Source organism: Musca autumnalis, unplaced genomic scaffold, assembly GCF_047663935.1.
Source record: "Musca autumnalis isolate F117 unplaced genomic scaffold, ASM4766393v1 scaffold_4, whole genome shotgun sequence".
Classification (NCBI taxonomy): domain Eukaryota; kingdom Metazoa; phylum Arthropoda; class Insecta; order Diptera; family Muscidae; genus Musca; species Musca autumnalis.
Genome location: NW_027411977.1, coordinates 241,530,948 through 241,558,814, shown reverse-complemented (window position 1 = coordinate 241,558,814; position 27,867 = coordinate 241,530,948). Strand labels below are relative to the sequence as shown.

The 27,867-nt window shown below is 33.5% G+C and overlaps 6 protein-coding genes across 10 annotated transcripts in view; 4 read left to right on the top strand and 2 right to left on the bottom strand.

Moving 5' to 3' along the window:
• Positions 1-11,801, top strand: part of LOC141403818 (uncharacterized) — a 241,152-nt gene extending 229,351 nt beyond the window's left edge. Inside the window, exon 2 of the mRNA XM_073986812.1 lies at positions 6,444-11,801. Coding sequence (XP_073842913.1) covers positions 6,510-7,766 — 1,257 coding nt within the window. The 5' untranslated portion in view covers positions 6,444-6,509 and the 3' untranslated portion in view covers positions 7,767-11,801. The remainder of the gene's footprint in view (positions 1-6,443) is intronic.
• LOC141403742 (uncharacterized) overlaps positions 1-20,509 on the top strand; it is a 42,085-nt gene extending 21,576 nt beyond the window's left edge. For both annotated transcript variants that reach the window (XM_073986631.1, XM_073986632.1), the window contains exon 2: positions 17,779-20,509. In XM_073986631.1, coding sequence (XP_073842732.1) covers positions 17,842-19,830 — 1,989 coding nt within the window. In that variant the 5' untranslated portion in view covers positions 17,779-17,841 and the 3' untranslated portion in view covers positions 19,831-20,509. The remainder of the gene's footprint in view (positions 1-17,778) is intronic.
• Positions 1-27,867, bottom strand: part of LOC141403826 (uncharacterized) — a 153,155-nt gene that overhangs the window by 46,567 nt on the left and 78,721 nt on the right. The gene's annotated exons all lie outside the window — the stretch shown is intronic.
• Positions 1-27,867, bottom strand: part of LOC141403779 (uncharacterized) — a 137,184-nt gene that overhangs the window by 31,139 nt on the left and 78,178 nt on the right. The gene's annotated exons all lie outside the window — the stretch shown is intronic.
• Positions 597-26,617, top strand: LOC141403784 (uncharacterized). Of its 3 annotated transcripts, none has more exons than XM_073986746.1 (2): positions 597-740; positions 24,988-26,617. In XM_073986746.1, the coding sequence occupies exon 2, from the start codon at positions 25,051-25,053 to the stop codon at positions 26,521-26,523; it is 1,473 nt and encodes a 490-aa protein (XP_073842847.1). In that variant the 5' UTR covers positions 597-740; positions 24,988-25,050; the 3' UTR covers positions 26,524-26,617. The 3 variants fall into 3 exon arrangements, with proteins under 3 accessions (XP_073842847.1, XP_073842850.1, XP_073842849.1); XM_073986749.1 differs by lacking the exon at positions 597-740 and adding an exon at positions 23,912-24,006; XM_073986748.1 differs by lacking the exon at positions 597-740 and adding an exon at positions 24,694-24,774.
• The window catches only part of LOC141403808 (uncharacterized), a 28,317-nt gene continuing 18,627 nt past the window's right edge, over positions 18,178-27,867 (top strand). Inside the window, exon 1 of the mRNA XM_073986790.1 lies at positions 18,178-18,295. The gene's annotated coding sequence lies outside the window, so the exon portion shown is untranslated. The remainder of the gene's footprint in view (positions 18,296-27,867) is intronic.

Sequence of the window (27,867 nt, the reverse complement as noted above, 5' to 3'; positions counted from 1 at the left end):
CAAAAGATGCCAATATCCAGAATTTTATGTGCTCTCTTCTTGGTCGGCAGTGGAACATAGTTGATCAGACTGCAATAGTTGCATTTTTAGGAGCAAAAAGCAAATCCAAGTTTTGAATTGATTTAATTTTGTATGGTAAATCAGGATGGATTTGGGTGGATTAAGCACTTAAATCGAGATAATGCCCTTAATCATCGTATAAGGGTATAGTCTAAACGGGCTATTTCAGTTTGTATGATAGCTGTTCACCACTTTTACCATTTTTTGCCACTGTTACCATTTTTAAAAGTAAAGGAACAGACCATAGGTATGGGTGTTAAAGTTGGTAACTTATGGCGTGTTTACATTAGAGCTTTTATTTCAGTTAACCTTTATGAAGTTTGATCGTCAATGGCAGCAACTGCTTTCACTAAATCTAGTACAATATAAACGTACTTATACAATGCTTCATTCATATAAATTTTCTCCACACACGTTCAAAAGTAAACACACCACTCAATGGCAACCCTGCTTTCTCTCTCTCTCTCTCTCTCACTGCCAAACTCTGTCGCCACAACATGAACATGAGTCGGTCTCTTGTTAAAATGTCAACAAAGGATAGTTTGAACGGTCAAATTCTTCACTTCGTACCTACGCGCTATTTACTTTTAATTTTTTGTTGAAGTTTATAACAGAATATAATAAATTAGCAATATATAAGTGTTATTAAACAACATTCATCAGCTGACATCAACTTCAAGGTATGTTTATATTCTTGTATTTCTCCATTACAAAAAGGCCGTTTTTATTAACAAAAGTAAGAATGCGAAATGTCAAAAACGCCGCAGACTGTTTGTGGATGGTAATGAGAGTGTGTGTCATTTGGTTTTCTCTCACAGTGTTTCACATTGGGTGAAATTGTACGAAGAAAATATGTATAGGTATTTAAGAAACAAGGCAGCAATTTTATTACAATTTAATTATTAAATTTTAATACTGTTTCAAAAGAGAATACAAAATATGATAGAATACAAACGAAATTACCTTTGTAATATAACATACAGTGTCCCACAAATGTCTTCGTACCCCAAGAATATTTAGAAATATTTATGAAAAACGCGAAAAATAAACGAAAATGTTCAACATATTTGAGTGTAGATTTGTTTATTAAACACTTAATTTATATATAGATGATGAATAAATGTGTTTAAGTTACTTGTATGTAAGATATCAACGAAAAACTAAAATAAGGTCCAAATTCAATACCAAAAAAGTCTTCGTACTTTTTAAATTTTCCTCCAATTTACTCAGAATACGATAATGAATAAATGGTGATGTGGACTTTTCGAGTTTTACGAGCTTCCATACTAGTTTTTCTTTTAAGTGTAATCAAATTTGTGAAAATAAACTTCAAAATGCCTGGAAAATATTTATCTGAGAAAGAACGTGAATTAATCCTAAAATTACACGGAAAAGATAACAAATCGTACCACGAAATAGCGCAGATAATGTCCAGAAGCAAATCCACTATCCAATCAGTGGTCGGTCGCTTTAAATATGAGGGCCGTGTTGCAAATAAACCAAAATCCGGACGGCCCAAAATTTTAAACAATGGAGATAAGCTATAATGCGGATGATAGCAACTGATCCATTTATAAGTGCACCAAAAATTAGCGCGGAACTCCTCAAATCAAAGAATAAAGATGTCCACCCAGAAACTGTGCGAAGAGCAGTCGTAGAAGCTGGTTTCAATTCTCGAGGAGCCCGAAAGAAACCTTATATAAATGAGGTAAATCTTAAAAAACGTCTTGAGTTTGCCCGTCAATATCAACATGCGTCTCTCGAATTCTGGAGGACTGTAGTATTCTCTGATGAATCAAAATACAACATATATAGTTCTGATGGGCGAATGAGGGTGTGGAGAAAGACAGGGGAAACATACAACCCCAAAAACACAATAAAAACAGTTAAACATGGAGGAGGTATAATGGTTTGGGGTTGTATGGCAGCAAATGGGGTCGGAAAACTCGAAATAATAGGAGTAATGGACCATAAAGCATATATTGAAATTTTGAAGAATAATTTAAAGCCAAGCGTTGGAAAAATCGTTTTATTAGACAATTTTTATTTTCAACAAGACAACGATCCCAAACATATGGATCATAATACTAGGATGTATTTAGCCTACAATACACCACATCTTTTAAAAACACCGCAAAGTCCAGATTTGAATCCCATTGAGAATTTGTGGAATATGCTGGAAAAAATAATAAGAACTCACCACATTAGCTCCAAAGAACAAATTAAAACAGTTCTCCTGGAGGAATGGGAGAAAATTGACAGAGATTACACAAAAAAAACTTGTGGCATCAATGCCAGATCGTCTCAAGGCAGTTATACAAAATAAAGGCTATCCAACTACATATTAAATTTCTATTTTCGCGAACTTTTTTTTAATTTTATTGAAAACTCTCAAAAAGTAAGAAGACTTTTATGGTATTGAATTTGAAACTTTTTTAGTTTTTCGTTAATATCTTTCGTGCACATAACTGAAATGCTTTTCTTTTTTCTCTTTATATAAATGATGTGTTTATTAAAAAAAAAAATCTACACTCATTTTTTTTTTAACTTGTCTTTATATTTTAGAGTAACCAGACAGACGTATTTTTTGGTTATCGACAAAAATCGTTAAAATTAAAATGCTTAAAATATCGGTAAGTAACAACCCTGTAGGAAATGTCAATAGTGAATCTATACTGACTTACTACTGACATTGTCAACAGTACTACTGACAAACTGTAGACAACTAATGTAATTTCCTATAGACATTTTGTATGAAAGTGTCATTCGAAAGTCAGTACTGACATTGGAACTAGTATGTCAGTAGTAAGTCAGTAGTTCCTGAGGAACCATGTGTTGACATTGGAGGTAGTGAGTCAGTAGAGACATTGGAGGTAGTGAGTCAGTAGAGACATTGGAGGTAGTGAGTCAATAGTTCATAAAGGGTCATATGGAGACATTGGTACTAGACTTTTCTTACTAAGTTTTTTTGGCTTATATGAACTTTTTTATAGATTAAAAAGCTATATGGTACGTTTAATAAGACGATGATCTTACACTTTTGTTTAAATAATATGTTTTATTAAAGAAAAATACATATTATTGAAAATGCTAAAAAAGTAAAAATTGCGAATAACGGGTTCTAAATAAGGGCTAAGTCCAAAATTCCACATAAGTTCAAAATAAAGCCAATGTTTTCGAGGCTGGCTAAACATTTGAATATTGAAATAATAACAAAGTCGTCGTCATTGTCAGAAATATCATCGCCTTTTATTTTCTTGGCCATAAGACTTGGTGCGACTTGTCTGCTCAAAATATTGCTTCTTCTGCTGCATTTAACCTTTTATCATGCGATTCGCTAAATGTTGATATAACATCTATGAATTGAAACGGATAGACATGTATAAAAAACAAAATGTCTTTAAATTTGCTTACCTATTACAGCTGTATAAACAGTGGACATTATAACTCATTATTATGTCGTGTTCAAATATGTATATTGGGTTCAGCATTTCCAGCAAGACGGAACATTATATTGGCCAGGTCCACAATCTTCTCTAAAGATTCCACGAAAATGTCTAATTGTCTAAGTTTCACCACACTGTTTGTCAGCCACCTCAGAATTGGTATTTTTATAATTGTCCATTTTTTTCACTTATCTTTTATAATTTCTTTTGGTCATACTTGTTATTTAAAGCTCAATCACACTTTAAATTCACTATATTTTATTGATTTTTCACAAAAACACTATTTTCACGAAGCGCCAAAATTATTTTACATCAAACAATCGTTGGGCTATTAGCTGTTAAAATAATCAATCCTTCTTCTTATTAACATAAAAGTATCAATAGTTGACAACATGTTGACAAAGTGTTGACTTTGTCACCATAATAGTAGACAAAGTGTTGACATGTAGACACATGTCCCCATGCTTCCTACAGGGAATACTATTCGGTATGTTAGCGACCAATAAAAAGTAGTCACAAAGTTTTACCAATAGCAACAGTGATGTCAACTTTTATTTGAACTTTTCATTCATAATTTTTCGTTTTAATTTGACCGATTTTTGTCTGTAGCCAAAAAACAAAGATGTCAATATTAGCTCTGTTCCTTTACGTGCAAGAATCTTCAAGTTTTACAACTTTTTACTCGAAAAGCGTTCCTTTACTTTAGACACCATACAATTCATATGGAAGCAGATTACAACTTTTGCTACTTTTGCCGGTTTTACCACTTTCAAAAGTAAAGGAACAGACCAATTATAAGACAGGAAAAGTCAATTGTGGAAAATTAACTGTAGAGGGAGTTAACCTCTGTTGCTACGATATCATAGCAACATTTTGTTAAACGAAAACTGTTACTCATTGGAATATTGACAAGAAAACATTAAAACTCAAGTTTTACGGCATTCGCTTTTGATTTTTCCATTAAATGAACAATAAAAAAAGGAAAGAAATACATTTCAACCACAAAACACGACGTTAATGTTTTCTGCCGCGAGAAATGGGAATCAAAAACGATTGGCATTGCTGTTATCAATTCCAGTGAGTTGTGTAGCCATCTGTAACCAAAATGTGGAACTATGAGCATATGTTTTTGAAAAATGCATTTCTTCTTGTCTTTACTTCTCTACGTTTTTGCAAAAAAAATGCCGTAGAGAATACCACTACAGATAACGTTCAAAAATACAAAAGGGCAGGTGAATTGGGATATTTTATTGAAGAAATGGACAAAAATATGTATGTACATTTCTACATAGAAAGGGAGGAATTAAAAAAAACAATTGATAATTTCTGCCGTTTTTGCACATTTTCGGAGTATTCTTTGGTCTTATTGGTAATTTATATATGGCATCATTAGCCGCATTTAGCACATTATGATGTTTTATTTGCTAAATCCGGCCAAAATTTACCAGATTTCTCATACAAAAATAAAAAAGTGGTCATGGTAGAACAAATACAAGGTAAAGTTAATACTACAACAAATACAACTCAACAACAACCACATTGAAATTTGTTTTTGTTTGTAAACCTTAGTGTCAACGTACATGTAAACAAAACAAGGAAATGTCTATAAATTATTGGAATTTAAAAAACTAATAATTTTTCACATTTGATTAAAAATTTTGAAAAACATGAATGGAAACTCGTTAGATTTTCAATTTGAATGTTTCCATATCATTCCACTAAATGCATAACTTCTCGCAGAAAGTAGAATTCTGGTAGAATGTTTGGGGTCGCTGGTAATTCATTGAAAAAAGAGAAGCTGCTTCAATCGTTTGCTTTTGAAAACAAAAAAGCACATGTTTAATAGGGTTTTATTATTTTCAAGTTTAACAAAATACCACACATATTAACATATATTATACCGCCTCTATAAGCGGTGTTTTAGTGTGCGGCATGTCGTTCGGACCTGTAGGAGGTTACAATCAATGATATGAAGCCGTCTTTATGGGAAATAGTTTTTTTTTTGATGAATAAATTTGTTCTTCAAAAATATATATCCCTAACATACATCGAACATAGAAATAAATACATAAAATGTCGTATGGAATTTGACACTAACACTACAACCCAGTTCAGTCAGCTGGGTATTGCTGCTACCTTTTCTTGTTCTACCATGAAAAGTGGTTTTGTTTTAAATCCGGCATAAATCCTCGCATACAACTCTACTTTTTTCGCAAGACGTTGGTAGGAAATACAAAAGGTGGCATGCTGGCATAAGAAACAAGGTAGATGAATCGGTGAATTGCTGCAACAAAAATAATTTTAAATGTCAAAATTTGTAAAAAAGGCGAAAAAATTAAATTTGCTTTGATGATATACACAGAGTTGATTTTAATCAACCAAGACTAATATGTACGATGTCTAAACGATAAAATATTTCGTTATTTGCATTAGTTGCATAATGTGCTGACATTTTCAACACTAAACAATAAATTTGTAATTTGCCGTATGTTTTTTGAGACGAGTTCAATTTACAACAACTTTTTCTGACGCTTCAGATTCGATTGGATGGGATACTTTGGCAATTGTGCTATGAACAAAAATCAGCTGACTACCATTTAAATCCTCCAAAGGTATATCTAAATGCAATGAGTTTTGTACTGGATTTATTAAATCCAGTTGAGGATGTATGGCTAGTCTAAATGAGCTATTGGTCATTAGAGATTTGTGGTGGTTTTTAAGGCAACTTTTCTGTAGCGTTATTTACCTAGGAATAGTTGGCATCTCTGAGTACAAACGTATTTAAAAAAATGTTCTCTCCGTTTCCTTAACTTCACCATCGCTTAGAGCTGCCATATCTTCAGAGATATGGCGTGTGAAAAAAGCTAAAATTAAATTATGTTACAAAAACTAAAATATATATATATATAGATACGAAATTTTATTTTTCTTTTACAGCCAGTCCTTAAAACTTTTAAGTAACATTGTTTTCCATAATTGAAAACTAAAGTATTCAAAGTAAAGATGTCGGAAAATTTGTCCATAAAAACTGAACCCAATGATTGTAAACAGGAAGATTCTAACAATGGCACATATACACTAAGCTGCAAAACAAGAAAACTTGAAAATTTTAAAAATATGGAAAATGATATAAAGGAAGAACATATAGACTTGGATAACATGGAAGAATTTTTACCAGAGAATGTCGATATATTCACAATTGATGTAATTAAAAAAGAGGACGTGGATGAAATGGACACATTTTTAGCAGAAGATTCACGTAGCTGCTACCCACTGTCATCACTCACATCGAAATCGGATGATCGTATGGAAGTTACTGCCCATGATGTAGTACAACACCATCAACATGTTACAGAACAACATCACACTAATACAAACATTCAGCAGATATCCTTACCCAAATTAGAAATAATTGATGTGCACACAGATGAGAGATCTGTTATTTCATCTTCTAGTGTACCTGAAATACGTTATGAACATGAATGTGAAATATGTGGTCGTCGTTATAGGGAATCTCGAATTCTACGGGCTCATATAAAAAATATGCATCCTTCTTACTTAGATTTTAAATATATTTGCGAAATTTGTAACCAAAAATTTACCACACCAACAGGTCTTAATCACCATTCTTTGCGGATGCATAGAGGAGATCATTCCATTCAAACACGTTTTGAACATAAATGTGAAATATGTCATAGTTCTTATCTAAACAAAACAAGTTTACGTAAACATCTAAGAGAGAAACATCATTCGTCTATAGATACAGAGTATATCTGTGAAATATGCAATCAAAAATTTACCAAACAAAAAGGCCTTAATAAGCACTATTATTGGATGCATCGAGAAACTCAATTACCTACTAAACATAAATGTGAAATATGTGGCCGTTATTATGGCGAATCTAAAGTCCTACAGGCGCATATAAGAAATAAACATCCTTCGTCTATAGATTCAGAATATATTTGCGAAATTTGCAATCAAAGATTTATCACACAAAAAGGTCTTGATAAGCATTCTTATATGACACATACCGCAGCTCATAGCACTCAAAGATGTAGCAAACATAAATGTGAACTATGTCATAGTTCTTATATAAACAAAACAAGTTTACGTAAACACATAAGAGAGAAACATCATTCGTCTATAGATACAGAGTATATCTGTAAAATATGTAATCAAAGATTTACCACACCAAAAGGTCTTAAGACGCATTCTTATCGATCGCATCCTGAAAGTCAAATACCGACTAAACATGAATGAGAAATATGTGGTCGCTGTTATGTAGAATTTGGAAGCCTCCGGGATCATATAAGAAATAAACATCCTCCATCTATAAATACAGAGTATATTTGCGAAAATTGTAATCGAATATTCACCATACAAACGGGTATTGATAAGCATTCTTACCAGATGCATCCAGAAGTTCGAACACCAACTGACCATAAATGTGAACTAAGTGGTCGATGTTCTGCGGATTCTTATGCACTCTGCGCACACATAAGAAATAAACATCCTTCGTCTATAGATTCAGACTATATCTGCGAAATTTGTAGGCATTCTACCAAGATGCATCCAGTGGCTTATTCCATTCAAACACATGTCAAATATAAATCATAGACTATTGTATTTATAGACGAAGAATTACTCAATTTTTCCGCGGTCAAGTCCCTCAAACCCAAAAACGGAGAGAACATTCCGCAATGCCTTTCACTGCTTGTACAGAATTTTGCGTTCAAACAACACCTCAACCAGCTCGAAACTCAAAATCTTCGACTGCAGCGTAAAATTGGTGCCCTTGTACAACACCACTTGGAGCTCCACCCAAACTCCCAGAAAAAGACTGAAAACATGCCGCAATTAATGCTTAAAGCAAATCCTGCGCATATTCTGGCCAAATTTGGTAATGATACCCAGCTACTTAAACTAGCAAATCGCAGCCCATCGAAAATTAGATCTGCAGATGCAAATGGCAATGGATTGGCCATATATTGAGAAGACCATCCAATGATATAGCCAGGCAAGCCCTCGAATGGAATCCGCAAGGTCACAGAAAGCATGGATTCGTATGGTTAAAAACGAAAACTAACCTCGGAACATCACATGGAACCAAGTAAAGATCCTAGCAAGTGACTGACCAAGATGGGAAAGAGTTTTTTAGCGCCCTATGTTCACTATGAACTTTTGAACTATTTTTTTTTTTACTGTTTAATCCTACAGTTTGTATCATTAAAAGAAATAATTTTAAATAAAGTAATTAAAAAAATAACATATGTATGGTTATAAAATAAAATTGTTAAAACAGTTTTTACGATTTTTTGCATCCAAAAAAACGGATTTGGTTTGGTGGTAACACTGCCTAAAGTAAATCTGGAAATAATTCGTGTACCAGACCATAGACTAATGAATTTATAGACGACGGATTACTCAATTTTTCCGCGGTCAAGTCACTCAAATCCGAAAATTCAAAAAAGTTCGAAGACGATTTTTGGGGAAAATTACAATATTTTCTTGGATATTTTTATCTGAGAATATACCCTGTAGGAAATGTCAATAGTGAATCTATACTGACTTACTACTGACATTGTCAACAGTACAACTGACAAACTGTAGACAACTAATGTAATTTCCTATAGACATTTTGTATGAACGTGTCATTCGAAAGTCAGTACTGACATTGAAACTAGTATGTCAGTAGTAAGTCAGTAGTAAGTCAGTAGTTCCGGAGGAACCATGTGTTGACATTGGAGGTAGTGAGTCAATAGTTCATAAAGGGTCATATGGAGACATTGGTACCAGACTTTTCGTATTAAGTTTTTTGGCTTATATGAACTTTTTATAGATTAAAAAGCTATATGGTACGCTTAATAAGACGATGATCTTACACTTTTGTTTAAATAGTATATTTTATTAAAGAAAAATACCAGGGTTTAAAATGCTAACGCCATATTAGCAAAAGCACCGAATATTTGCAGCTTTGCCTGCTAAAATTTCTTCGAAATATGTTTAGCAACAATGAACAACGGCAACATGTAGCAAAAAATTTCACAAAAATATTGCTAGCGATGCTGATGCTATTTGATATTCTCGCTTTAATAAAATAGCATCGGGCACGCATACTCATATTTTGCAGCACACATGATCAATACATATCAGAAAAGAGAATAAGCAACAAAGTTTCAACGACTTAGCCATGTTTTCAGCATACAATTGTTTTTGAGATCAGGCTTACCAGTGTAATGCATTAAAAATCACGACATAATTAATTCCACTTTTTCGTTCAAAGAACATGTGAATTTTTGGTGAAGCCGTTCAAAACATATTTTTTTATTTTTAAACAATAATAATAATTAGTATTCTTTAGAGGCTACCATATGATGGGAGCATTTTGACATTAAATGACATCTTTTTTATTACTGCGTTGGCAACTCTAATGACAAAAAACACCCTCTCTGGCTAATTCGCTGCGACGAATGGTCAGCCGACTGCTAAATATGTAGCGTGGTTGTCGATTATGCCTAACGAAAAAAAGATTAGGCGTAAAAAACGAAATAAGCAAAAATGTACAAAAATAAATATGCGTTCGGTTGCTTATTTAGCCGTGTGTGTGAATATTGTGTAGCAGTTGAAGTGTACAGCTAATGCTAATGTTTTTAGATGCTGGCTTTTAAACCCTGAAAAATACATATTATTGAAAATGCTAAAAAAGTAAAAATTGCGTATAACGGGCTAAGTTCTAGATCCCACATAAGTTCAAAATAAAGGCAATGTTTTCGAGGCTGGCTAAACATTTGAGTATTTAAATAATAACAAAGTCGTTTTCATTGTCAGAAATATCATCGTCTTTTATTTTCTTGGTCATAAGACTTGGTGCGACTTGTCTGCTCAAAATATTTGTTCTTCTGCTGCACTTAACCTTTTATCATGCGATTCGCTGAATGTTGATATAACATCTAGGAATTGAAAAGAATAAACATGTATAAAAAAACAAAATGTCCTCAAATTTGCTTACCTATTACAGCTGTATAAACAGTGGACATTATAACTCATTATTATGTCGTGTTCAAATATGTACATTGGTTTCAACATTTCCAGCAAGACGGGACATTATATTCGCCAGGCTCCACAATCTTCTCAAAGATTCCACAAAATGTCTAATTGTCGAAGTTTCACCACACATGTTGTCAGCCGCCTCAGAATTTGTATTTTCATAATTGCAATTTTTCACTTGTCTTTTATAATTTATTTTTATCATACTTGTGATTAAATGCTGAATCACACGTTAAATTCACGATATTTTATTGATTTTTCACAAAAACACTTTTTTCACGAAGCACCAAAATTATTTTACACTAAACAATCGTTGGGCTATCAGCTGTTAAAATAAATCAATGCTTCTTCTTATTAAGATAAAAGCATAGACTAATTAATGTAGAGACAAAGAATGGCTCTCATCATTTATCTGCGGCGACATAGATGTCGTTTACGCATGTTTATGGTTTGAGTGAAAGCTAATCGTTTCACTCAAACGAAAACTCCTAAAAATATTAACATTTACGAACTATATGCCTATCAAAAAGAGTGGCATAGTTAATTTCATATGTAAAGTACATTTTAAAGTGGCGAAGTTTGCAAACAAAGACCCTAATTGGTAGAAAAACAAATAAATTGTTTTCGAAGTTGAGTCATTTGACTAGCCCCAGTCTGGCTTGAGTCAGATGACTAGCCCCAAATCGATTCGTGCGACATCTGGTTGAGAATGAAAAATGAGAGCGTTCGTAGTCTCTACTTAATTAGTCTATGATAAAAGTATCAATAGTTGACAAAGTGTTGACTTTTTCACCATAATAGTCAAAGACATATATTTATGTCTTTGTAATAGTAGACAAAGTGTTGACATGTCGACACATGTCCCCATGCTTCCTACAGGGTAGTTCCCATCAAAAACTAACCCCATGTAGTCTTTTGCCAGAACAAAATATTTATTTATGTTTACCTGTTAAGGCGATGATGATCATATGTTTTAATTTTGTTATTTTTCTCTTTCGAGACGAGCTGATTCATCAGAAGGTTTTTGTAAATGAAAAAGAATGTCAGAGAAATTGTCATCACAAACCACTACACTACATGTTTCGCGCTTTGGTGAGAAGCGCTATGTCTCTACCCTAAATGTGCAAAATGGGGAAAACTTTTTTGTTCTGGAACGCAGCTAAAATATTAAAGAAAGAGTCAGTCTACGAGAGACAGAAGCTTAGTTCCAGAACTAAAAAGTTTTTAAACATTTAACACATTTTGCTCATTTTTGCCCAAAATGCGTTCCCGTACACCAAAAAAGTTGCAAAATGTTCACTTCTCTTTGAACAAAAATTGCGCTGAATAGCTTTCTCTTTAGAAACTTTTTACACGACAAATTTGAGCGAGCAAAAATGTGCAACATATTTGCCGGCTTCCGATTGGCTGACATGCCGACTTTGACTATTAATCCAGTTTTTTTTACGTTTCTGCCATTTTTCGTTCCCCTACATTTTTGAAAAATGTGTGCGTTGAACTTATTTTTGACGGTTCTCTCTTTTGCACATTTTTCCATTAAAAAAGTACTGGAACGGAGCTAATGCTCAATGAATCTGACACTTTCGCTTAGGGTTGCCATAAAGCACTTTCACGATTTCGACTGTGAAAATAAATATAAAAGCTTCAGAATGTCTTAAACGGATTACGAAATTAATATAACAACAATTTAATGCTGTTAGCCATGGTAAAACGAACAAGGTAAAGTAAATACTACAACAAATACAACTCAACAACAACCACATGGAAATTTGTTTTTGTTTGTAATGTTAGTGTCATCGGTAAATGTAAACAAACTAAAAAATGTCAATAAGTTATTGGAATTAAAAAAAAAACTAACATTTTTCACATTTCCTTGAATATTTTGGAAAACATGAATAAAAACTGGTTAGATTTTCAATTTAAATGTTCCCATTTCATTTCACTAAATTGATATTTTCTCGCAGAAAGTAGAATTCTTGGGAAAATATTTGGGGACGCTGGTAATTCATCGAAAAAGTAGAAACTGCTTCAATCCTTTGTTTTTGAAATAAAAAACGCATGTTTATTAGGGCTTTATTTTTTTGAACTTATCGAAATACCACACCATATCAAATGTTGTACTGCCTCTATAAGAAGTTTGCGGCAAGTCGCCCGGACTTGGAGGAGGTTACATGTCATTTATATGAAGAAGTCTTTATGGGAAATAGTTTTTTTTCTGATGAATATATTTTTACTTCAAAAAATATATATCCCTAATATACATCGAACCATGGCACAATTACCTAACATCTCCGTTACACATGCCAGTGAATTGGTGCCAATTGAGTACATGTATTATACTCGAAAATGCCGAAAAAGTGTTCGACTGGCATGCAGTTTTCTTGTGTGTTTACACATGCCAGTGAAAGTTCAATTTCAAAATTAGTTTAAGCCGCATTAACACACAAAAGTGCATTATATTTCAGATTTAAAACACAATTAACAACATACTTTATTACTTTTTATTTTATTTCGTTTTAAATAAACTGTTTTAAATCATAAACATAATGAATCTGGTATTGCGCCTTTTCAATATTGTATAATCCCAGAAGGGAAATTATATATCAACCTATATTTGCATGAAAAACATCAAAATTATGTCTTTACAAACCACTAATATATTGCAGCTACCAAGACGTATTATTTGTGTTTCCTAATCTTTTTGAAAATATGCATTAAATCTTTGCATTCTTAAAAGAAACAAAAATGTACATAGATTAAAAAATAGTCTCGGCAACTCTTTTTTCATTTTCGACATATCACTGGCAGCCAGCTCAAAATTTTGCTGGCATGAAAAATCTAGTGCCAGTGGAGTCGACAATTCAAAAAATGTAATTGTGGTAGTAAAATATTGTGTATGTATTGAATTTTTCGAACTGTCACTGGCATGTGTAAAGGTTGGGTAAGACATATTTATTATAAGGTATATACATGAATTACAGCAACTAACAAATTTACAAAAACAACATAGTTTTTGTTTTGAACTTTTAATGGCAAAAAAATATTGTTGAATAATAGGGTCGTTCTAAAAATTTCTCAGGAAAAACATAAATTAATTTTGAAAATCTTCTAAAATAGAAAGAAACATTTAATAAAAATGTAAATATACAGCATTCAGAACTGCCGTAGGTAATTTTTATTATACGTTTACAACGAAAAGAAGAATTTTATGGTAGCAAATTTCGAAGTTTCAAATTTCATGAGTAGACCCTATTACATTTTGAAAACCAAATTTACAAAAAGAGTAAAAATACAGCTGATTGTCACTTCTACCTTCTATAAATGTGCCCTGCAATTACCCAGGTCATGGTACAAATACACAGGTAGCCGCATCGGCAATTGTTGGCAACATAAGATGTCAAAATTTGACATCAATTTTTTTTTTTTGTATTTTATTAAATTCATTTTTATTTATCTACATTACTTAAATATTGCCCCAGCGCCATTGAGGCTTATTTTATATTAATATTTCATTTTGTTTTTAAAGAACGGTTAGCATTACTTTAATTACATCAAAAGAAATTGAAAACAAGTAAAAAAGTATCAGTCGGCTTTGCCGACAGAGATATACCCTCAGCCTGTGTATATTGAAACAATTTTTTTCCAAAAAACGCATGTATTTAGGGAGTTTTAAAAATTTTGGGCGTTTGAACTAACAAAAATGTTGATTGGGATTTAATATCAAAAGTTTTGCGGAGGAGATACTAAAAAGAATGGATCTCCAGCCACTACATATGGTACCATAGGGGTTTTTTAGAACTTCAGGGATATTTGCTCAAAAGTATGAACTTGCCCCTGAAACAACTTTTACCATCGCAATTGAGGCAGCAATGCAAGTTGCTTCAACAAAAATCAAATTGATTCGAAAACAGGTCTTAAAGTGAACATGTATCCGAAATTTTGAGTGGGAGGTACCGGATGGAGTGGACAAATATAGTCCATATTTGAACCTGATCTATATCTGGTAGATATATTAGGATGTGTAAAGTATGGACCAATTCGCCCACTCTCTTCAAGAGTTATCGTACGCACAATTTTCCGAACATTTTTGAACTTTTGTGGGGGAGGTACCTGAAGGAGTGGACCGATATGGCTTATCTTCGAACTTAAACTATGTTTGGACAAAATATTACTAAGGCCAAACTTTGGACCGAATCGGCAGACCTGTTCGAGAGTTATTTTGCCCTCCAACCTCCTCACACGGTGTCATAGGGATTTTTTGCAACTTTCAGGCTATTTTCTCAGGAAGTATGGACTTGCCCCTGATGAAACTTGTACCGTCGTATGGAGGGCAGTGAATACAAGTTGCTAAAGCAAAAATCCAAGCGATTCGAGAGATGTTCCTAAACTGAACTTTTCCAAAATTTGGTGTGGGAGGTACCCGACGGAGTGGACCGATTGAGTCCATATTAAAACCTGATCTAAGTCTGGTACACGCTCCACGATGGGCAAAGTATGGACCAAATCGGTTACACCCTTCATGAGTTATCGTGCGTACAAATTTTTCGAACATTTTCGAACTTTTGTGGGGGAGGTACCGGAAGGAGTGGACCGATATAGCTCATCTTCGAACTTAAACTAAGTTTGGACAAAATATTACGAAAGCCAAAATTTGAACCGAATCGGTTCATCCGTTCGAGAGTTATCGTGCGCTCCAGCCAGCCAGACAGACAGACAGACGAACGGACATTGCTCAATCGACTCCAAATTGTCTGAAACACATTTCGTCCAAACATACTTGGGGTCTAAAACCATTATTTCGATGAGGCACATTTTGCCCGTATGAAAGTGTATATACCCTTCATAGCCTAAAGACTGAGGGTATAATAAAAACGTTATTATTTATATAATTTCAGATGACTTACGTCAAAAGCATTCCTACATTTGTTGACAAGAAAGACTTTAGTTCAGTTTTAAAGTGAGATATTTGTGATTGATTCTTAATGTGATTGGGCAAATGGTTAAATTCTAAGCATCCACTGTGTTCAATACGTTGTTTTGTCATTTCCAACCGACATCTTTTAACTCCTAAATTTGTACAGTTCCTCGTGTTTACCAAAGTTTGATTGGCATTGAATTGAATCCAATATTCCTTACAGATTTATACATATATGTCAGAATCTGTAATTTATAGCATCCATACAATGGAAGTACATCTCTGCAAACATTATTATAAAGATCGTACGTTGGGTATAATTGAGGCAAGTTAAAAACAATCTTTAGAGCCTTATTCTGCGTCCTTTGAAGTGACTTCAAGTGAGTAGTTTTCTTATGTGCATATATAATTGCCATATAATTCAAATGACTTTGCACTAGTGAATTATATAGTAAGCGTTTGGTTTTAATATTAAACTTATTTCTGAACTTTCGTAGAATTCCAATAGCAGGAGCAATTTTCATACGTAATGAGTCCATGTGTACATCCTACGTCAGATTGTTTTGCATATGTATGCCTAAGTATTTTACAGACTGACTTTCAGATATGCTTTTTCCTCCTATGGAAACATAAAAGTTGGAATCAATTTGTGGACATCGAGGTCTAAACCTTATTATTTTCGTCTTATTGGGATTAATTACTAGTTTATTAATTCTGCAATATTCCATTAAAACTTCTGCATCATGTTCCATTTGGACCTTTAGAACCAGCTCATGATTATATGGATATAAGAGGGTTATATCATCCGCATAAATAATTAATTAATTTAAATTCGATATGTCATTGAGAAATATAGTAAACAACAAGGGGCCCAGAACACTACCTTGTGGAACTCCGTGTTCTACTACACCAATGTATCCTTTTATTCCGTCTACTTCAACAAACTGTTTCCTGTTTTGGAGGTAGTTTTTCACAAGTTTGAGCTCTTTGCCTAGAATACCATAGTAAGGCAATTTTGTGAGTAGGATCTCGTGGTCAATTAGATCAAAAGCTTTGGAGAAATCATACAAGACCGCACCAACTCCGCCGAAGTTTGCATCCAGACTTTCACAAATTAGGTTCACAACATTGGCAACAGCTTCCTGGGTCCCGCTGCATTTTTTAAAACCAAATTGCATTGAATACATTTGCCCAATTTGCTCCAGAAAATCTGATATCTGCTTATGAATTAACTTCTCGTATAGTTTGTCTATTAATGGTAATAAAGCTATGGGTCTAAACTCGCAAGTTTTATAAGCATTTTTTGATTTGGGAATTGGGACTATTTTAGCAATTTTTAGGACATCAGGATAAATAGATGTATCTATTATTTCATTAAAAATGACAGCTAGATGTTCGCTGATATGAGTTTTTGATCCAATTAATACTCTACCACCAATACCATCATAACCGGGACATTTGCTGGTATCAATATTTCCAATCAGTTCTTCCATTTCTGTTTTATCTACAGCTTTCAATGAAAATATTTCTTGACATTGCCTAAGGCTGTCTAGATCATTGCAGTGATCACTTTCTCGACATGTAATGTTATCTTTTAAGATCTTTGGAATATTTAAGAAATTTTCGTTAAACATGTTACACATGACTTTGCCATCATTAACAATTTCATCCGTATCATTTCTTAAACATATTTTCCTCCTTTCCTTCCTCCCCAAGCATTCATTTAAAAACTCCCAAGATTTAAGAGGGTTTTCACTTATGTTCTCTAAATTGTGGCTCACATACGAGTTCAATTGACACATTATGTTACCATCAGCTGGCATGATAATGCTACCTGTATTATTGTAACATGACCCAGGTAGTGCTATCACACCAGCTGTTCGAATATGAAAAGTGAAATCCCTTTATAAAAAAATATTTTTGATGTAATTTTCCCAAAAACATAACGTTTTGACACAACGTATTCAACATTTTAATATGCCACTACCTGGGTAATTCTGCCATGCCTCGAACATAGAAATAAAATGTCTTATGGAATTTGACACTAACATTACAGGCCATTTCAGTCAGCTGGGTATTGCTGTTACCTGTTATTAGGTCTGTTCGTTTACTCAATAATTTGTACAAGCCCAGTAACTTCTTGTAATCGACTAAGGTATTTTGTATGGTACTGTAGAGTAAACGAACAACATCCAGTAATAATTTGTACAAATTGTAAGTAAACGAACACACATATTGTTCTACCATGGCTGTTACCAAAAAACTTTAATATAATTATGTACATATGTAATTTTTGTTTCTATTTTACAGCCCTAAAACATTGTAGAAAGGTCTTCATTTTCTCAATTGAAAAGAAAGATATTCAAAGTAAAGATGTCCGAGGATTTTTCCATAAAAACTGAACCCTTTGCCAAAGATTATAAACAGGAAATTTTCAACAATGATACAACTACACTAAGCGACAATATAACAAAACTTGAACATATTACAAATATGATAAATGAAATTAAAGAAGATGAACTAGACTTGGATAAGATGGAAGAATTTTTACCAGAGAATGTCGATGAATCCACAAGTGTTGTAATTAAAGAAGAACACTTGGATGAAATGGACGAATTTTTATCGGAGGATAGCCACGAGGACGTGGATCAAATGGAGGAATTTGTAACGCAGAATTCGTCTAGCTCTTACTCACTGTCATTAAGCACATGGAAATCTGATGATCGTACGGAAGTTAGTAACCAACAACATCTAACAAGTACAATAACTCAACAGATATCTTTACCCAAATTAGAAATAATGGATGTGCACGAAGATGAGCAGAACAGTAAGGATAAAAACACAAAAAAATATGATATTTCATCTTCTCGTAAACACAAATGTGAACTATGTAGTATTTCTTATAGAGAATTTCGTAATCTACAGAGACATAAGAGGCTTAAACATCCTTTGTCTGTAAATGCCGTGTATAGCTGCGAAATTTGTAATCAAAAATTTACCAAACAAACAGGTCTTTATAAGCATTACGAATGGAAGCATCCTTCGAATTCTAATTATAATTGTGAATTATGTGGTAATTCTTTTAGAGAAGATAAATATCTACAGTCACATATGAGGAACAAACATCCCTTGCAATTTAATGCAAAGTTTGTCTGCGAAATTTGTAATCAAAAATTTACCACACAATACCGTCTTAATAAGCATACTCTCTTGATGCATTCCACTCAAAAACAGGCTGAACATAAATGTGAAATATGTGGTAGTTGTTATGGCGAAAAAACAACTCTTATTAGACATATGAGAAAAGAACATGCTTTGCCTACCGATACTGAGTATATCTGCGAAATATGTAATACAACTTTTGCCACACAAACTGGCCTTGATATACATTCGAAACGCAAGCATGGAGAAACACCTGCTGAACATAAATGTGAAATATGTGGTAAATGTTATATGGGATCTAAAACTCTGCTTGTGCATATAAGAAAGAAACATTCTTCGTCTATAGATACTGGGTATAACTGTGAAATTTGTGATCAAAGATTTACCACACAAGCAGGTCTTGATGGACATACTTACCGGACGCATGCTAAAAAAGCTGCTGAACATACATGTGAAATATGTGGTAGATCTTATACACTGGTTACAAATCTACGGGTACATATGATACATAAACATCCTCTGTTTGTAAATGCAAAGTATATCTGCAAAATTTGTAACCAAAGATTTCCCACACAATCAGGTCTTGAAGCGCATTCTACCCGGTTGCATCAAGGAGATGATTCCATTCACAAACCTACAAAACATAAATGTGAAATATGTGGTTGTTGTTATAGTCAATCTCAATCTCTCCGGACACATATAAGGCATAAACATCCTTTGTCTATCGATTCTGATTATATGTGTGCAATTTGTAATCAAAAATTTACCACACAAATAGGTCTTGAAAGGCACACGGACCGGGCGCATCTAGTAGCTGAAACACCACCTAAACATCCTTCGTCTATAGATACCACACAAACAGCTCTTAATATGCATTCCGACCAGACGCATCCAGAAACTCAAACTCCTGCTGATCATAAATGCGAAATATGTGGTTGTTGTTATGCGACACTTTCTACTCTCCGGCAACATATAAGAAATAAACATCCATCATCTACATATTCAAAGTATATCTGCAAAATTTGTAATCTAAGATTTATCACACAAAGAGGTCTTGATAGACATTCTTACGCGACGCATCCAGAAACTCAACCACCTGCTGAACATAAATGTGAAATATGTGGTACATGTTATAAACAATCTAGATATCTTGAGGCACATATAAGAAAGAAACATCCTTCGTCTATAGATGCAGATTAAGTCACAGGTGTCACGCCCCGAATCTATAGCAGCGATTTTACAGAATATACTATGACTGATTACGGATTATGACTGTAGAGAATGTGTAATGACAATCGGAAAATTCTCATTCATTGAGACGATATCAACGGTTAGCTACGAAAATACAAATATAAGAACTGCGGCATACTTGTGAAGAAGCAGTCCGGCAGTCCGGCCTCATCAAACATTTAAAGAAATCATTGCCACCATTGTCCCGCTTCTAGAAAAGCTTATAAGGTCATGTTTATATTATAGCTTTTTGCAGGGTTAACCTTCTTTATGAGGATTTATTTGAACTATAAGCAATGGAATTGACATTTGAAACGCATACCAACGAACTTCAAAAAAAAAAAAAAAAAAAAAAAAAAAAAAAAAATAGACAGCAATCAAAACCTTTGATTGCAAATATTGTAACATAAGTGATTCTGTGGAATCCTGGCATCAACATATCGGGGGTTATACCTTTTTTTCTTCATTAATTTATATAGGCGGAGACACAATGCTCACGATGAGTTTTCATTCAGAATAACCACCATCAGTTTTGTAATATTACATTTTTCTCGACTTTCGAATAGAATAACAAAAAAGGGTAAAGATTGGTCTTTAGTTGTATGAAATCACTCAAATGTACCGTATTAAATAAAAATGTTAATAAAAATTATACAAGAGTTTCATTTATTCGATGAGTTATTTAAGTAATATTCCAACTTCATCTACAACAGAATCACGATAATTTGTAATTCACGGGTTCTTAGCTTATCTCTTCACCAGGCCGATTATTTTTTCACACATCGAAGCGTAAAATTCATGGGTGCTATAAACATAAATGGACTGTTTCAGAACTGCATGAATCTACTATTTTTAAAATTTTCAAAAAAAAGTACAAAATAGTAGATTCTTCAGGTTCTGGAACAGGGCAAATGATTTCAAGTTGAGTTGTGTATTTTCTGCACTGATCAATTGTTGGTATCCTAGATGTTACCCGATCAGAGAATTGTGAGTTGTAATTTAGGCCGCGAACTAAAACCGTCAGTTGGAGACAAAGTAAGGGAAACCAGTGTGCTGAGCAAATAATTTGTAAAAAAGCATTGTAGAATTGTAATCTAAACCAGGGATGGAAAATTCAGTACAATAGTACTTTTTTCAGTACCATTTCACTATAAAAAGTACCGAAGTACCCCCGCGAGCAATTCAGTACCATTTCAAATCCACTAGATTTGAATTTTTTACAATTTCCCTTCCCTTTCTAAATTTGACAAAAATTTAAAAATAGAACAGAGCAATAATGTGAGTAATTCTTAGCTCTGTCTACTGAGGCACCTGAAAATGTTATAGATTGAAAGACAAATATGTAGTATACTTCCACTTTTAATGAGACTGTTTCCAACTGAAGAAAAACATTTTGAAATATCAACTCCCAAATTTGAGCTTTATCAGATTATTCTGATTTAATTTCCAAATTTCTTTTGATGACATCTTGTTCTCTTTCATTGCTCTGAATAAGAATTATTTTTGTTTTTCTTAAAAAAAAAATAATAAATAAGTACCTTTTCATATAAAAAAGTACCATTTTAGTACTTTTTGAAATAGTTAATTTTCCATCCCTGATCTAAACGAACCGGCGCACAGTGGTCGAAACCACTGATCTAGCGGCGCGAAATTAATAACTTGGAAACGAATGAAGATATATTTCTGAAATTTTGCACAAACTCAATCTGTGTCTGTGGGTAATTATGGACTAAATATGAACAACATAGGCAAATATTTTGGTATAGCCTTCATATAACGGTACCTCCTGATATTCGATATTTTGAGGATTTAAGCCACCTTTTCCTTCCAAATTAGTTGCAATTTGGTACTTAGGGTTCCTAGTGATTACTAAACCTTTCCACCAAAAATTGTGGACATATGTAGGTCCACGTTTGGGTATAGACCCCTTTTAAGGTACCTCCCGGCTTTCAGTAGTTTGGGGATTTAAAGCTACATTTTCCGACCAACTTAGGTGTAATTTGGTATTTGGGGTTCCCAGTGGACACAAAAATTCTCCACCAAAAATTGCGAACATAGGTCTACATTTTGATATAGCCCCCATATAACCGTACCGACAGATTTTGGGTATTTTGAGGATTTAAGCTATTTTTCAAGACCATTTATCATCAAGATTTGCAGCTAAATTTTGGTTATTCGGAATCTAGGGAGTCCAATTTAATTATTAAAAAATAACTGGACCGAACCTCGGTGGACCTTTGTAGTTACGCTCCATCCAACAAAAGTATATTGCACTAAAAACATACAAAAAATAATAATTTTTGAAAATTTATTGCTTTATAACTATGTAACTTCAGGCCCCAAACATTTTATTTTAATTTAACTTAAACCCTCTCCTATCAATAAAAAATAAACTTTGTTTAGTTTTATTACGAATTTATTTAACAATTAAACAAATATGAGATCAGGTTTTTAGCAACAATTTTATTAAAATCTGATCCGTCAAAATTTCTTGCACTTGACACTGAATAACTGAGTGAATATTTACAACAACAAAAAAGTAAAAACAAAACCTTAGTCAGCAGAGTGTCTGTAATCGTTATAATGGAAAACATTTCGCAATTTTATACTTTGATTTTTTGACATTCGCGCCGCTTGATCAATGAATTCGGCCTCTGTGCGGCGTTTTGATACAAATCGTATCGGGGAATAAAACAACGTCTTCACAAGAAAACTAAACCAAATTCCATAACAGTATTTTCCATAATCCTGGTTGGTTCTATGAGATACAGATAAAAAACTACGGCGATGGTTCTGAAACATAATAAATAAACTTTAGTTTTGAACATGGGCAATGGAGGTAATAAAACAGTTACAACAAAATAGAATTAAGGGCACTGAGCCAATGTCAGGTAGAAGGAGACGGGATTGTGGTAGATCAGTCATGAGCATTAGGCGACTTTAAAGTTAGTGTCAATTTCTCTTTGTTTTCTGCACCAATAACAAATCGTAACCATAGTCTAATGAATTTATAGACGACAGAATGCTTTCCTGTGTGTGTTCGAGAAACTCAATATAAAATGCCAAAAAATACAAGTTAATAAATATTTTGTTCTTGCAAATGGCTACATGGGGTTAGTTTTTGATGGGAACAATATCCTCAGATAAAAATATCTAAGAAAATATTGTAATTTTCCCAAAAAATCGTCTTGGAACTTTTTTTGTGTTTTCGGGTTTGAGTTACTTGACCGCGGAAAAATTGAGTAATCTATAAATTCATTACGCTTTGGTCAAGTTCAATCAGCTGGGTTTATGCATCTACCTGCAAATACTGTCTATCTCTCATTCACTCTGTTGACACAACTCAAGTCACTTGCTAAATTTTAACAGTTAAAACGAAAACAGAAAACAGTTTGAACAGCACCATTCTCCACTTCGTACCAACTCGTTAGTCCCAATTTACATTAGGCGAGTTTACTTGCGGAAACTGTCAGTTTGATGGAGAGAGAGGTGAGGCATATGGTAACCCTTTGCCTCTCAGCCCCCTCTCTCACCTACAAACTGACAACTGCCGCAAGTAAACTCGCCTAATGTAAATTGGGACTTATGTATATACTTTCAATTTTTTTGTTGAACTTTATATATGGTAAATGCATGAATTACAACAACTAACAAATTTACAAAAAAAAACTTTGTTATTGAAAATAAATTGTCAAAGAAAATATTGAATAATAGGGTCGTTCCATTTTTTTTTTCGGGAAAACATAAATACGTTTTGAAAATCCTCTAAAATAGAACAAATTTGAATCAAAATGTAAATATAACGCATTCAGAAACCTCGTAGGTAATTTTTATTACACGTTTAGGATGAAAAGCAGTATTTTATGTTAACAAATTTCGAAGTTTCAAATTTCATGAGTAGACCCTATTACATTTTGAAAACTAAATTTACAAAAAAAGTAAGAATACAGCTGATTGTCACTTCTACCTTATATGAATATGCCTTGATTACCCCTTTAAAAGGGAAATGTCATGTGAAATGTCAAAAACACCGCAAACTGTTTGTGGATGGTAATGGGAGTGTGTGTCATTTGGTCCCAATTTACATTAGGCGAGTTTACTTGCGGCAATTGTCAGTTTGTAGCTGAGAGAGGGGGCTGAGAGAGAGTAAATATGAACTTAACTTTGTATTAATAAATAACAAATTATTATTAACCCAGATATGCCCAGCGTCCTATATATAGGACACACAAAATTCTTGGAAATTTGATATGTTATGTTTATCAAAGTACCGTTTATTTTGGTGATATACTCAGTACACATCTGTAGCTCTTGGGATATTATGTGATTCTATTATTTTGAGCTACTATTTTTGAGTTTTGAGGTCTAGTTCATCGAAGTTGCCACCGATCGCTTAGTTTTTACAATGATTTGCGTTATGACCGATTAATTATTGGGTAATTTTATAACGAAAACATACACGATGTGGAGCCTACTACGAAAAAACGTTAACTAGATGCCGAAAAGGTGTCTTTGGACTATATGTCAAATGTTTTGTGTCCCATAACTCCCAGTTATATGATAAAACCCTGTTTCCAAAAGTGGCCTCAAAAACCACTTATTTCAAAAAAATTTTAAAAAACATATAAACATACTGTTATTATTTCACACTTGCTTCTAAAATAATATAAAAATACTTTTAAAATGATCACGATCAAGCAATGGGCATATCTGGGTTAAATAAAATATTATAAAATTATAATAATAAATAATTATTATTAAATAAAATAAAGCAAGGGGGGTTACCATGAACGGCAATTCCCCGGGATATTTTTACGTTCTCCCTTAAGTTGCTACGGCGGAAAGACGAAACTCACGGGGAAATTTCATTCATGATAACCCTCAGTATATATCATTGATAGCAGCTTACACAAGGTGAGGGAAAGAGCAAGTCCTTGAGACGAAATACTAAAGCAATCTGGCACCTTCGCTTAGGGTTGCCATATTGGACTTGGCCAATTTTGACCGTGAAAATAAACAAAAATCCTACAAAGTGTCTTAAAATAGGAAATTAATATAAAAAATTAAATTTTGTTACCAATAAACTTAAAAATTATTACATATGTAATTTTTGTTTCTATTTTACAGCCCTAAATTACATTGTAGTAGGATCTCGTTTCCTTAATTGAAAAGAATATATTCAAAAAAAGGATGTCGGAGAATTTGTTCATAAAAACTGAAAACTTTGCCAATGATTATAATCTGGAAGATTCTAACAATGATACAAATTCACTTAGCTACAAAACAACAAAACTTGTAAATTTTACAAATATGGGAAATGTTATAAAAGGGAATGAAGAAGACTTGGATAAAATGGAGGAATTTTTAGCAGAGAATGTCGATGAATCTTCAATTGATATAATCAAAAAAGAGGATGTGGATGAAATGGATGAATTTTTGCCAGAGGATTCACCTAGCATCCACTCACCGTCAACACTCACATGGAAATCTGATGATCGTACGGAAGCCACGAATAGCCACGACAAACATGTTGCACAACAACATCTAACTGATACAATAACTCAACAGATATCCGTACCCAAATTAGAAATAATTGATGTGCGCAAAGAAGAGCAGAATAGTAAAGGCCCTGACATCAATGGTGATACAGGCGCTAGAAGCAGTGCTAATAAAAGAAGATCTATTATTTCAACTTCCCGTGTAGCTCAAAAACCTATTGATCATAAATGTGACTTATGCGGTAGTTCTTATACAGAATTTAATAATCTACGGAGACATATCAGATATAAACATCCTCTTTCTATAAATGCTGAGTATATCTGTGAAATATGTAATCAAAGCTTTTCCACACAAACAAGTCTTAAATCGCATACTTACTGGAAGCATCCAGAATCTCAAACACCTACTAAACATAAATGTGAAATATGTGATACATATTATATAGAATCTAAAAATCTCCGGGTACATATAAGAAGGAGACATCCTTCCTTAATAGATTCACAGTATGTCTGTAAAATATGTTCTCAAAGATTTAACACGCAAAGAGGTCTTGATACGCATTCTTACTTGAAGCATGCAGAAACTCAGCCACCTGCTGAACATAAATGTGAAATATGTGGTAGTTGTTATGTACGATTATATGCTCTCCGGGAACATATGAAAAAGAAACATCCTTCATCTATAGATTTAAAATATATGTGCGAAATTTGTAATCGAAGATTTACCACACAAATAGGTCTGGATAAGCATTCAAACCTGATGCATCCAATAGCTAAAACACGTGCTAGACACAAATGTGAAATGTGTGATAATTCTTTTTTAGAAATGGGAGATCTACGGAGACATATAAGAAAGCGACATCCTTCGTCTATAGATACCGAGTATATTTGTGAAATATGTAATCAAAGATTTACCACATCAAGAGGTCTTCATAAGCATTCTTACTGGATGCATCAAGGAGCCCATTCCACTCAAATGCCTACGAAATATAATTGTGAACAATGTGATCGTTCCTTTAAAGAAGAGTGTAAACTACGCATACATATGAGAAAATCGCATCCTTTTTCTATTGATACGGAGTATATCTGTAATAAATGTAATGGAAGATTTGCCACACAATACGCCCTTGAGGTACATTCTTGCCGGTGGCATTCTACATCATAGATAACATGGAACTCAAGCGTTTTTATTGCAAATATTGTCAACACATAAGTTATTCTCAGGAGTAAATAAATAAAATAAATGAAAGCATTATAAATCGTTATGTGTGTCCCGTACTTTTTCAATGGTAAAAGTAGTAAAATAATGAACTGTGAAAATGAGATACACATACAATACATGTGTAAGTGGTAAAAATGTTAAAAACTTTTTAGATTTGGAGCACAACTATTAATAGCTACATACATAATATGAGGAAAAGAGTAATGCTTGGTTTACATTTACGAAATCCACTCGATTTCAACTGTCAATTCCTTTGCGTATACGTCAAATGAAAACTCATACGAAATCCATTGGAATCGGTCCACACCTTCATATAGCCCCCATAGAACGGTACCTCCCGATTTTCGATATTTTGAACGTTGTGGCCTTAATATTCCACCGAAATGGCTGAAATTTGGTATTTAGACTTCGTTGGGGGTACTCAAACTTCCCCTATATATTTGTCATATAGCCCCCATAGAAAGGTACCTCCCGATTTTTCGTATTTTGAAGGTTGTGTCTTCAATATTCCACCAAAATAGCTGAAATTTGGTATTTAGTCTGCAATGTGATATAAAACTGTTCGCCAGAAATATGTCTGTACAGGTCCACGCTTTCATATTGCCCCATTTCTGACTAAAATTCGTCGGAATAGGTCCACGTTTCGGTACCTCCCGATTTTCGTAATACTGAAGATTGTGACGTCAATATCCAACCGAAATGGCTGAAATTCGTTATTTCGTCTTCCAAGAGTTATAAAATATTCCAGAAGAGTATTATCAGTATAGGTTCACGTCTTCCTATATCCCCATAGAAGCGTACTTCTTGATTTTCGGTATTTTTTAAGTTTTAGCCACATTCTCTTACCGAAATATAGGAAATTTGGTATTTAGTCTTCTTTGAGTCTAAACACTATTTATTTATTAAAATATTTATTACAATTAAACATTATAATAAACTTATAGCTAAAAACACTAGCGACTACGGCTAAACACTTTCCGTCAGAAATTTGTCGGTATAGATCGACGTTTTGAAATAGCCCCCATAGAATGGTGCCTCAAATTGTTTTACCGAAATTGCTGAAATTTAGCATTAAGTCTTCTTCATACACGAAAGGAAACTAATTATTCCATTTTACTTCAATACAACTTGGGGTGGAGGGTATAACCAGGGGTGCCAAGTTTAAACAGGAATGTCAACTGTTTTAAGGTAAAAACCGCTACAGACCTATGGTGCTTATGTGGCTGTAGCGATTTTTACCTCGGAACAGTTGACATCCCTGGGTATAACAAGTTCGGCCCGGCCGAA

Coding starts and splice junctions, on each gene's coding strand:
- LOC141403784 (XM_073986746.1), top strand. CDS start 25,051: ATGTCGGAGAATTTGTTCATAAAAACTGAAAACTTTGCCAATGATTAT.